Source organism: Plectropomus leopardus, chromosome 13 (assembly GCF_008729295.1).
Source record: "Plectropomus leopardus isolate mb chromosome 13, YSFRI_Pleo_2.0, whole genome shotgun sequence".
Classification (NCBI taxonomy): Eukaryota; Metazoa; Chordata; class Actinopteri; order Perciformes; family Serranidae; genus Plectropomus; species Plectropomus leopardus.
In genome coordinates, this window is record NC_056475.1 from 7,485,146 (window position 1) to 7,498,129 (window position 12,984).

The window sequence follows — 12,984 nt, forward strand, 5'->3', positions numbered from 1 at the left end:
CTGTGGATCAACATACAAAGGTGGTGTTTAACTTTGTGGCACACGGATGGTCTGTTTACTTAAACTAAAAACATGTTTGTATTTAAATAACTCTAAAACCAGATTTGTTAATATATGAAATTGTTAAAACTGTCAATTTATCAAATGAAAACGAGCACTGAGATCTGAAGAGTTATTTGTTGGACGACAGGTTACCTTTGGTGTGGTCTATGTTTTAAAAGTCTATATTTGAGCGTAAATACGGATGGAAAATGAAGCTACTTCACAATACAGTATTAACACGTTGACAATGGGGTTATCACTGTTTCAGGTAACTGCTGGTCTTTTTCAACGACTGATTTTTTTCATTTACATCTTAATTTTTGCACATCAAGCAAGAAGGTAAAATGTTTTTGTCTTATCTTGATGGGATTTGACAGTAGTGGCGTTCAATTGTTGCATTTAAAGTCTGTTACAGCACAAACATTAAATGTGCAGTCTCAGTGATAATTAACACCGTTCAAAAGTTTGAAATCATCCATTAAATTCATTACTTTACATAACTTTAATATGTTTAATATAAGTTTACTGTAAACATCCTAAAGATTTCACAAACACGTTCAGCGATCATTAACATAATTCAATATTAACGTGCATAAACGTGGTATTTTCACCAAATGTGTTGCTCAAATGACGCAGTTTACACATTTTTAAAACTGCTGATATTAAACTGAGTTCCACTGAATGAAACATGCTGAATTTAGTTATACGACATGACAGAAGTACAGCAAATACTGCAGAGTTTATTTTCTAATGTAGGATATAATGCAGTTCGGGTAGGAAAGAAGTGACGGACAGACGTTGATTCTGGGTGTCGCTCTTTCACAAATTCTGATCTAATGCTATGTCATGAAACTCTTTTTTGGTTTTTCTATTTCTCATGTAAACAGTCGGTTAGAGAAACAATCCTTTTTGTTCCGACTGCACGTTCAACACACTGTGTCTTAGCTTCGTGTGGCGAGAGGCGAACAGCACAACAAATGCCGAAGCTCCCCGATTTAACATTAGCTAAACGTCTGTAAAAACAAAGCAGTAATTGCTTAACTGAAGGCAAAGTGAGAACCACTAAAACTACTTTTTCTACCAGACGAAAGCATAAAAGACCGTTTAACAATAAGCAGACTTCTGAGTGAACCCGATCAAGGATTTCTGCAGGTGAATCCAAACTTCTGAACGGTGTTGTGACCAGCAGTTTACTGTTTTTAGAAAATTATCCACATTTCCGCGTTAGAGTATTAACGGTGGGAACAGGTCATTTAAAGGCAGTAGGTGAGTTTTTAAGACAGGGCCAATACATAACAAATGAAAATGTTGGCATTACAGTGTTACAGTGAACCATCAACAAACTACTTCAATAACCCCTCTGCGGGATAATTCACGTGTGTGTGCGTGTGTGTGTGTGTGATCGACCGTAAACTGACGAGTTTCCAGCCGTTCTGCTCACTTGCTGTTGCCCCGGGAGGTTCGTTGTTTGGTCATGGTCGTCAGCATCTGGCTGATGTAAGAAGTAAGCAGGTCGTCCATTTTGTAGCCCTGAGGGGTTGGAGGTCAAAGGTTATTTATCTGTATGCACTGTATGACTATTGCTTTTTTTTTAATGTGCATTTGAACTCACACTATTTATATTATTTACTATTATATTATACTATTTAATAACGAAAAAATGTATTATAGTAAAAAAAAATCATCAATCATCAAAAATGTCATCCAAAAAAGTCAAAGATTATACAGCCCAAAATGGCACAAAAAATTCATATTATAAAAATGTTATATAGTCCAAAATGGCACAAAAAGTCATAGTATAGTACGTGGTCCACAATATCAAAAAAATGCCAGTGTAGTACGTCCAAAACAGCACAATAAAGTAATTCTATAGTGTATCGTCCAAAGTACTATAAAACTGTCAAACTATATTATATAGTCCAAAATGGCACAAAAAAGTCATAGTTTAGTGTTCAAAACGGCATAAAAAAATCACGGTTATTCTGACTGCTGTGCTGCATCGTGGTAAACTGAGTTTCTCACCAGCGAGGTCTCGCACAGCAGCTTGCTGCCTCGGACCAGGTTTCCGATGGTGATGTGGAAGTACGTGTTTCCGCTGCTCCAGTTGGAGATCTTCGTGAAGGGATGAGTGGTGAGGATGTCCTGCAGGAAATAAAACGAAATATAAATATAACCATACCCTGTTGTTGGCAGACGCAGTGCCGTGTGCACACACTCAAACATACATGAAGTTAAAAAACACTAATATGGACCCACCTTAGACTTTGGATCAATGAGACTGACTCCGTGTTTGTTGATTGCTATCAGGAGGGTTTCTGGGTAATTTGGATCAGTTGTTTGCTGCAGAAAGGAAAAAAAAAACACAAATGTAAATTTTCTCAAATCCAATTTTGAGATAACTTCACTTGAGTTGGGCCTGTCCAGTTTATGTTTTATATTTTTACTGCAAAAACTATATTACAGCGTGTCACTTTGCGCAGAAACATACAATAATATAATATTATTATAAATATTATAGATTTAACTAATTGCCAGTATATAAAGTGCATTAATGTGCATATTATAGCACAGAGGTGGACCAAGTCATTGTTATGCAAGTCACAAGTCAAGACTCGACTACGCAACAAGTCATAGTGTGTTCTTCACCAAATGTAATGCCAACAACAGAGTAAAGGGACATTCCCAAATATCATGAGTTTCTTAAAATTTATATTTATTTCTTAAAGGTTGTTAAAACAAATATGGATGAACTTAATCTAAAATATGAAATATTTCATGTCGTATACAACATTGCTGACCCATACTTTTTTATTATTATTTTTTTTAATCTTTTGGCTTGGGGGGAAGATAAAGCTTTTTAAGCCAAAAGGCTCAAGTTCAGTCACGAGTCGCTGGTGTTCAAGTCCCAGTCGAGTCTGAAGTCTTCAAATTTGTGACTTGACTACGTCTCTGTTAATGCATCAGTGGTTATAATCCAGTAATATATTAATTTATCCTGAAATGGGGCATTCTGCATAATGAGTACTTTTATTTTTGATAGTGTAAGTATACTGAGATGCTGATATTTTTCTACTTTAAGTAACATTTTGAACGCACTGTATTTCTACGCTGTGGTATTGCTAATTTTATTTAAGTAAAAGATCTGAGTACCTTTTCCACCACTTACAAAAACCAATATAATGACATAAGGATTAAAAAACACCACCCAAACATGCTTTTTATACTCAGCTTTTAAAAAGTGATTATTAATGTATAACATATTTACCTTGACTTCAAAAAAGGCCGAACCGAACGTGGTCCACTTGTAGATGATTTTGAGAAAGGCGAGTTTGGCTTCTTCTCGTGTCTTTCCTGAGTGCTTGTTGAACAGCGACATGATGGACTGACAGAGAGACGCACAACGGACAAACCAGGGAGAGATCAGCATCCATTCAGATATCAACACATCTGAATAACATTATCAGAATTTATTACACAAATTCTCTTTCCTTGGACTATTGGTGTAATTTGGTATTGAGCAATGACCAAAAACTAATAAAACATTCCCATCAGCCTCAGCTTTACTGTGTTTTTATTGCTAATTAGCAAATGCTTGCATGCTTAACTATTAATGATTCCAGTTTTTCGTCATATATGCAGATTCAGGTTGTTAATACAAAATATAAAATCAACTAAAATATTATGATGTGTTTTCATATGTTAAGCTGCACGGCGGTATATTAAGTAATTTAAAGCAGACTGCTCTAAATCGTCAGCTCACCCTCTTCCAGTCGTCGGGGGACAGATGTCTCATCTGGTCCTGGGGGACGAGCTCCTTCAGGATCTTGGAAATATTGTGAAAGTGGGATTTATCTTCCTCAAACTTCACCCTGTAGATCAGCGCTGCCAGCTGGTTCACCTCCTCCTTCGAACATTTGTGGTAGCCTCGCAGATATTTGGGCAGCTCCTGAAAACAGAGACAGACAGACACTGCACGTCAGTCTGACGATGTAAACTTATCTCTTCATTTTAGCCTTTAACTAGCTCTAACGTGGCTGCTTTGCATTCTGCTGCAGAGCTTTAAGATGCTGTATTTTCCTTGATTTCATATACTCTATTTTATGCTTATTTTATTAATAATATCAGTGGGTTATATTTTATTTTCCAATTTATGTTATGCACTATGTGCTCTAAATTTTTATCCTTATCTTATCTTACATTACTAGTATTCAATTTTGACTACTCCCAAAAAGGGCTAAAAACAACATAGCATAGCTTGTAGAGACGCATTATACTATACAAAGTGGGAATAAAGTCCAAGAAAGACCAAAAAATGAAAAATTTAGCATGTTAAAAAAATGGCCAGAAAGGCAATAGTATAGTATGACGAAAAAGTCAGATTTTGACTACTCCAAAAAATGGCTAAAGACACCATAGAATAACTTGAGGAGACGTGTTATAGTATACAAAGTGGGAATAAAGTCCAGAAAATGCCAAAAACCTCATATTTTAGCATGTCACAAAATGTCCAGAAAGGCAATAGTATAGTATGTCGAAAAAGTCAAATTTTGACTACTCCAAAAAATGGCTAAAAACGATATAGAATAGCTTGTAGAGAAGCGTAATGATACACAAAGTGGGAATAAAGTCCAGAAAAGGCCAAAATCCTCATTTTTTAGTATGTCAAAAAATGGCCAAAAAGGCAATAGTATAGTGTGTTGAAAAAAGTCAAATTTTGACCCCTCCCAAAAATGGCTAAAAACAACATGGAATAGCTCGTAGAGACGTGTTATAGTATACGAAGTGGGAATAAAGTCCAGAAAAGGCCAAAAACCTAAAAAGTTAACATGTCAAAAAAATGGCCAGAAAGGCAATAGTATAGTATGTCGAAATAGTCAAATTTTGACTACTCCAAAAAATGGCTAAAGACACCATAGAATAACTTGAGGAGACGCATTATAGTATACATAGTGGAAATAAAGTCCAGAAAAGGCCAAAAACCTCATAATTTAGCATGTCAAAAAAATGGCCAAAAAGGCAATAGTATTACTAGTATTATCAAGTGAAGTTCATTATTATTATTATAATCATCATTTTGGCAGTAGATTGTTTTAATTATACTGCAGACAGCAAGTTACTAAAGTTCTGTAGCATTAATACAGACAGACCAACAAGTAGTTTATGTGTTATTGTGTTTAGAATATTTAAATTGAGGATTTTATTTACTTCACATTTGATTTGTCAGCTTACTGAACGTAATGTATCATTAGCATCATGCAAATAATATTGAGAATGAAATTCCCTAAAAAATGCTGAAAACAACTTCAGAATTCTGATGTGTTTAAGTTGTTTTGAATAAAAAACAATTTAGGACTCGTGTGTGAACATTTCTGAGGTCTGTTGCTCACTTGGTAGTAGTGAAAGATGGAGTCCGCCATGGAGTCTTTTCCTGGCACCGTATTGGTCCACAGCTTCTTCATGAAGAACACCTGATACGTCAGTGAAGGCACTGCACCTGCGCACGCCAAACACACACACACACACACACACACACACACACACACACACACACACAGGCGATAAAGATAAACAGGCGCAGGAAATCAATGAGACGATGTAAAACACAAGTTCTTTTAAAAAATGTCTTTACCATCTTTCACATGTCTGGCTTTCTTGATCCAGTCAGTCAGGTGCCTCACAAAGTCAAAGAAGAAGTCGCCGTCGGGCACACTGATGACCTGGAAAACCAGAAAATCACAAATATTTGAAGATGTTTATGTGTAAGATGTGTCTCCAACAGTAATGAAGGAAGTATTTGGATACTAACTCCACACTGTAGAAAAACTGTGTTTTAAGCAAATAATCACAAAGTAAAAACTCGTAATCGCTTACGAAGAAAGAAATGTGTGACTATTTATGACTGCTATGATTTCTACTGACGAAAACTACAGTTTCTCAACAGATATTTACTAGAATACAGATAATCAGGCTGTCGTCACCTTGTCAGTGATCTTCACAAAGAGGCTGAAGCCTTCAGAGGATTTGAGCAGCAGACGTCCGGAGATGTTGTGGCAGAAGTCTTTGGCCTTTGTGCTCGACTCCACTTCAAACACCTGAGAACAGAAACAGGCTGCTTAGATATAAAATACTGCATATATACAAAAGAAATACTCAAGTGTATGTATTGAGAAAGAAGTGTGTGTTATGGCAAATATGTTTATAGTACAGGTTTACAGAGGGGCCAAGTATATTTTAATAAAAATTATTATTTTAGTGGCAACTCTTATTTTCATATTTTTATCAACAATGTCTACAGCTTTTTTTGCACTATTATCTTAATTCTCATACAGCTCATGTTATTATAATAATGTGAAAGGCGTACTTTGCGCTAACATTATATTAATTATTTGTACAGTTTTCATGCATTTTTAGTTATTTTTAAAATTGCCTATATTTTACTGTGTTTTTAAATGAATGCATTTATAATTAATATTTCCACTTCTCATTTATAATAGGAAAGTATGTTACTTCTTCGTTTAAAAGTTACACCCAAGTTTACTTTTTTAAATGGCCAATATGAGCCCCATATATGGTGTTAGTTTAACAGGAAGAATTTAAGAAGAGCTTGACTCATTTTGACACAGAAATTTAAAGATGGATAAATACATCTGATAAAATATTTGTAGTAATTGTAATTTAAGACTTAACATTTTAATGCCTAATATTCATAAAACTAAATTTAAGACATTTAAAATACTACAGTAATTATATATGATGTAATAACACATTTTGGATTTTAGTCGCCTCTAACCTCGTCTGCGTCATCAGGGAAGTAAACTTTGTGAAAGATCTGAGTTGTCTTGTGCTGGATGGCCTCCACCTCCACCAGGTGAGGAGGGTACTTTCTTGATCCGTTTCTAAAACAAACACAAAGACGAGATGAAAAATAGATTTAAACTGAACACAATAGAATAAAGGCTGTTAAAGAAGATCAGGAGAAAGTGTGTGTGTGTGTTTTACCGTAAGGCTTTCTGTAGCCGCTGCATGCAGTCTGGAGCCAGCGGACAGTGTTTCTTGGCCTGCAGGAACTTTTGGACGTGAGGCAGCAGGATGTTACTGGGAGGAAACAAACCAGTGCAGAGCCACAGAAGCTCCCAGCCCTTCTCCTCACTGTACCTGCACACACGCACAGCACAAAAAGGTAACATGGTTAAAATAAAACAAAAAAAGAGACGATACTAGGGTGTGAGCTGGAGTGTACATGGACACTTTTGTTCTTTGCTAATAAAGACAGATGATAGATTTTTTTTTTTGCGTGTGTGCGTTTCACACTTACTTGATGTGATTATCAGTCAGCTGTTTGAGAATCTGACAGAAGATCTCGTCTTTGAGCGGCTCGGCCTTCAGCGCTCCTTCAAAGATCTGATCAGTGAGCTCGTTGACAGAACGCACTCGTTTGGACGGGTAGTCGCCCATATACTTCATCACAGGTGGAGCCGAGGTCAAGGACATCAACCGTTAACACAGCGGGCTGCAGCAGGTGTCTTTGACTTTGCAACAGAAAAATAAACTGATCGAGGTACTTTTACTGCGCAAAAGTGTGCATCTACTGCTAGCTCTCCACTGAGCCAGCTCACGCTACAGCACAGCCGTGGAGGACGCCATTAATATTTACATCTTGCGTTGTCACGAGCATGAGCCTCACATCCATGAGAAGATGCATGCTTTCTTTTGCACAGTGATACAGGTGACATGTGTAATTCAGCTGAAAGAAAATAGTTCCTATATTAAACTGCTCACAACAATGTCTGTGGATTATCTTTAATATCTTTAATAACCAGGTCATGATTTTTTTAAAGAGACATTGTCGTTAGGTTTTTTCAGGTTTCAAGTTCAGGTTTTTTGGCACTTTGAGCACCACAAGCTGATAGCCATCTAACTCCATTATACTGGAAAGACTCAAACATCTCTGCAGTCAATATTTCCACCAGTCTGCAACTCACGCCAAAATAACCTAGATTTATAGCACTACAGGTAAAATATGTATTTTTGATTTTGGGGAGAACTGTCCATTTAAGCGCTAATTCCATAGACCCATGGGACATGTTTTCAAAACATATTTTCTCAAGGTTTAAATGTAAAACTGTTCATTAATGAGTTTAAAGGCAGAAACTCGTCAAGCTAATACTAAAAAAACTGACCGACAGAGGCCACACTTCTTCCACTGAAGGATATCTATGAAGGCCAGGCAGGCCTCCTGGGAGAGCTCCTCGTGGGCCAGGACTTTCTTCAGCAGAGGCTGTTTGAGAGGCTCCCTGGTGCAGCTCCACAGACGGTCCTTCCCCCGGCTCTTGGAGATCATCACCCTGCTCAGAGTGCTCTTAGGAGGAGGCCTGGAAACATGCAAGAGGGGTTAGAAATTAGGACTTTTGAACGTTTTGCATAGTAATTCCTTGCAAAGCAACTACATACTTAATATCTATATGTAAAGGATCGGGAAATACACCTGAAGTAGTCGTAAGAGAATTCCTCTAGTGTGTAGGCCTTTGTTTTCTCCTCAATGTCAGACAGGCTCATCTGGGACAAACCGATGGATTCTCGCCTCTGATCAGGAGTCATCGTCACGAGAGCCTGACAGAGAGAGAAAGTGGAGAAAAAAAAGGGATGTAGGAGTTTTAAGATCATTTAACATGCAGAAACAAAAAACATACCGATTTTTATAGAATATAGAGGACACAGATACCAGAATATTCAAGGTGGAAACTTTTTCTAAGAGAATTTACAAGGACTTATGGGACATTTATTGGAATTAGCTATATAAAAAATCTAAGTATTGGGGTTACTTGCAGAATCTGTATTTACAACAACTTAAGCAGATATAACAATACTAATTTGTCAAATAAATCTCTTAATTTGTTAGATATATACAATGTGTGTTATGCCATGTAGTGAGTTAGTGAGTTAGGTATTTTGTAAATTGGAGTTGACGGTGTGGGAAAAAGGATCTTAAGTATAAAAAACAAATAAAAAAAAAAATGATGAAAAAATATTGAACACTAAAGAGTGATTGAAAATAGATTAATTAAAACTTAATTTCCCTTGAAGCCTGACCGTGGGCTCAACTCACCACGATGTCATACTGCGGTCTGGTGACAGTGGGCAGAACGTAGACGCAGTCAGCGGGAAAGTCTCCTCTCAGTCTGGTCCTGTCGTTGATGCCGTGAGCCCAGCCAGAGTTCATCACGTGTTCTCCGTCATGTTCGTCCAGGATGATCAGATCGCCCTTTGAGAAACTCAGGAATGAGGAATCTACTCCTGCTGCGAGACGACGGTGGGAAGAGACAAAGTACGTTTTCTCAAGCACTGTAGTGCATTTTTTGCTACTTTATACTTGTATTGTTTTACATTTCAATATTCTTCTTCTTATAATTCTTCTTTGATAACTTTAGTTACTTTGCAGATTCAGATTAAACATGGAGAAAAATCTGGCCCAAGGCATCAAAATCATGCTTTCTTTTGGGACCATCAGTGAATCTCACCAGGGTTGGGACAGTCCAGCAGTCCCACCACATACTTGGACCTTTTCCTCAAACCCTCAAGGAAGGTGACCACCAGATCGCGGATGTCCTCTGCGTTGTTGGAGGTGAACGTGTACTCGTCTCCTTTGATCGTGGCCAATGTAAAACTCTGGCCCTGGAGTTTACCCCCTCTGGAAAATGAAATTTTAGCGTTAATCATATACTTTTTACAAAAACACACAAAAGCAGGATCATCGTGTAGTTCTAAATGGTGGACTAAGAAATGTGATGTGTTTATAGTGCATGAATATAAGTGTAATTCAGGGTTACTACACAACATGTTTAGGAAACTTCGGTTGTATTTTTGTGATTATTGGGCAAAAGTAACCAAAAATAGTTTAATTTCATTATATTCAAACAAATCTTGAATTCCACTTTTAATATACCAAGTACAGAATGAGGGTTTAACTGAACAGCCATGTCTGATGTTGTAGCTCCTCTCAATCCTCAGTTACGATACTTAAGACTTTTCATCCTTCAGGTCCTTGAGTTGGGTAACAACCAACAAACTGCTGAACCAGACAGCTAAACACTCGCGTTCTTGTGATACTGTGGTTGGAAATGGGCATAAATTTTGAATTAAATTTGGCTGCAAATGATGTAACAAAATATAATTTTAGAAGAGGGATACTGAAAGTGTGCACGTATCCAGGCAAAAATACTCAAGTACAAGATAAAAAAAGATTTTCTTCCACTCAGCTGGCTCCAAATAAACAGTTCTACTTCTCCTTTCAAGGCAGAAATAAACTATTTTTGGGGCTTTTTTTTGGCCTTTATTTGATAGGACAAAACGGGGAGAGAGAGGGGACGACATGCAGCAAGGGCCGAGGCCAGAGTCGAACCCGGTGTCCGCTCTATCCACTGAGCCGCCAACGCCCCAGAAATAAACGATTTTTGACCATTTCTTTCATCAGTATCGCTCCAAGGACACGGCATTATCACACCTGCTACTGGACACAGCAGTGATCTCTGGGAACGAGAGCTCCAGAAGGACCTGCTCCTGTTCATCCACAAAGTAAACTCCAGTCCAGTTCACCGCCACGATCACGTCATTCTTGGGCAGACTGGGTCCTGTGTGGACAGATAGTGTAGTGTCATAATAAAAATAATAACTTTATTTGTAGAACAATTTTCAAGCCAAAAGCACAAAGAGCTTTTCAAGAAAAAAAGAAAAACAGACCGTCCCATTTCTGCCATTGTGATGGAAAAAACCCATGTTTGAGTATAAGAAACTTTCTCAAAATAAAAAGTTAGTATTGTTTCTTATTGCTTTGACACACTAACTATTTTGAGGAAGTCTGTCATAATGACCTAACATGATCTTTTTTTCTCATCACTCTCGCTGAAATTGGCTTCCATTAATCCCTAAGATAGTAAGACCCAGTTCTCAGTAATATATATACACCAACCTGAGAACTTGAAGGCCTCGTAGAAGCGTGAGAAGAGTAAAGGCCACTTTAAACGAGCAAAATCCACCACGTCCTCCTTCACCTTCTGCGTGTTCAGCCTCCTTTTAGTGTGTAATCCCTGCACAGTCAGCCGTCATTAGTTTCTGTCCCAAAAGATGTTCAAAAAGACCCCAAAGAAAAAAAAGTTTTGGTGACAGCTAACCTTTTTGTGGGCGTTGATGATGAGCTGAGCCCACTTCTCTGCAGTCTTTGTGGAGGTGATTTCTCTGTCGGGGATGTAGGAGGGAATCAGGCTGAGCAGGCGATCTTGGAGGATCTCAGAGCCGTAATCCACGTAGTACTGCTGAGAGGCCAGCTCTGCCAGGTCCTCCTCCTGTTTGAATAGACAGGAGACGATCATGAGAAGACAAAATCATATTTCTGATAGAGTGACTGACAGATTGTTCTTCTGCAGCTGTGTTACAGAGAAAATTTCATAACAAACACAAAGAAAACTGAGCAATTATTCAATAGATCCTGGTTGACTTTACATGGGAAAACCGAAACTCCCTTACTCCCGTAAGAGTTTACTTTATTCCAGCACCCTCTTCTTTGGATTGACAGTTTTTTCTAACATGTCATGGCAGTTAAAATAGTCACAGTCATTCACTTTGAAAACCAAACCATGCTACATACATAGGGTTAATGCAAATGTTTAATGTCAAGCTTCAACAGACTGATTTATTAAGCAGATTTGAGATTCTGGCTTGTTTATAATGATTCATTTTGCTAAATCATATTAACCTCATGTCATCCTGTCGATGTTTTATTTTTCTAGAAGCACATTTTTTGAGACGCTGCAACTCCATATCATCAAATTTGATTGACATAATTCTGAGTCAGGTAGCGTCCTACTTTCAAGCACATCAACTGCATTATAAACAAAACCAAAAAAAGTAAAAAAAGAAAAAGAAGCTGCTCACCCTCTCACAGCGGTATTCTCCGAATTTCACCCCTCGCACAATCTGCTGGTAAATAAGGTTTGTGGCCACGTAGTCCTCAGCCGGGTTGTGCCAGGGGTTGAAGATTTCCTTCCTGAAGAAGAGCCTCCAGGGTGCGTTCCTCTCCTGGGCGCCCTGCTCCTTGGCATACTGCTCACACTGAGAGACGGCGTCCATGACGTGGTCGCTGCCGCTGCCGAGTGACGACACCTGAACAAAGCAAAGTTACGCAAGTATTCAATTAACACTGAAGTCAGCATCATACACAGCATCCACTGTTTCAGACAACGCTGACCTTTAATTATAGATCAACATGGCCTCATATTACACACACACAGATGTGTTGTCTTGGTTTTACCTTGTCAAACAGCGCGATGTACAGCGAGAAGCCAAAGCGATCTCTCAGGTTGATCTTGTCTGCCAGAGCGTTGCAGAGCTCACTGGCGGTGGTGGCAGAGTCCGCCAGGAGAGTCTTGGTGGTGCCGTCCATAAACGTTACTGGTAACATGATAGGCTTCTTAGATTTAGTGGCCTTAGGAAAAAAAAATCACATAACAAAATGCGACAAATGTTACTCTTTTTCAAAATCAAGTTTACAATTTGGCTCAGATAACGTATATTTTACTCTCTTGATGTATAACTGAAATACAAATGTTAATTTGTCTTACTTAACTTTAAGATCTGTTTTTTTTCAAACATTTTTTTAAATCACATAAAATGAAAAAGATCCTATTGGTTTGGCTGGAAACATCAACTGGGTTCCAGCAGAGTTCACGAAGGTAAACTTCAGACTTTTAAGTCCTATGTGTTATTATTATTATTATTATTATTTTAGGTACCACATAGAATTTGATTTAATGTCAACTTCATGATCATATCGGCCAAAGTATGATGGAAAACCAATAGGGATGATGTGGTGTCAAACTGTTTATTTTTATATCAGAATTTTTTCTTGCTTCACAACAATTTCAGATATAACTGATAAAATTCATAAAA

The 12,984-nt window shown here is 37.8% G+C and overlaps 1 protein-coding gene across 1 annotated transcript in view; it reads right to left on the reverse strand.

Moving 5' to 3' along the window:
• Positions 1-1,122: 1,122 nt before the first annotated feature.
• Positions 1,123-12,984, reverse strand: part of LOC121952271 (unconventional myosin-VIIa-like) — a 37,395-nt gene continuing 25,533 nt past the window's right edge. Inside the window, exons 29-48 of the mRNA XM_042498842.1 lie at positions 12,347-12,520; positions 11,971-12,198; positions 11,211-11,381; positions 11,009-11,126; positions 10,544-10,670; positions 9,561-9,730; positions 9,149-9,339; positions 8,528-8,652; positions 8,257-8,414; positions 7,358-7,511; positions 7,042-7,197; positions 6,833-6,938; positions 6,021-6,134; positions 5,672-5,759; positions 5,430-5,536; positions 3,803-3,988; positions 3,308-3,424; positions 2,299-2,382; positions 2,065-2,184; positions 1,123-1,572 (exon numbers count right to left, since the gene is read on the reverse strand). Of these exons, the coding sequence (XP_042354776.1) occupies positions 1,480-1,572; positions 2,065-2,184; positions 2,299-2,382; positions 3,308-3,424; positions 3,803-3,988; positions 5,430-5,536; positions 5,672-5,759; positions 6,021-6,134; positions 6,833-6,938; positions 7,042-7,197; positions 7,358-7,511; positions 8,257-8,414; positions 8,528-8,652; positions 9,149-9,339; positions 9,561-9,730; positions 10,544-10,670; positions 11,009-11,126; positions 11,211-11,381; positions 11,971-12,198; positions 12,347-12,520 (2,787 nt within the window). The 3' untranslated portion in view covers positions 1,123-1,479. The remainder of the gene's footprint in view (positions 1,573-2,064; positions 2,185-2,298; positions 2,383-3,307; positions 3,425-3,802; positions 3,989-5,429; positions 5,537-5,671; positions 5,760-6,020; positions 6,135-6,832; positions 6,939-7,041; positions 7,198-7,357; positions 7,512-8,256; positions 8,415-8,527; positions 8,653-9,148; positions 9,340-9,560; positions 9,731-10,543; positions 10,671-11,008; positions 11,127-11,210; positions 11,382-11,970; positions 12,199-12,346; positions 12,521-12,984) is intronic.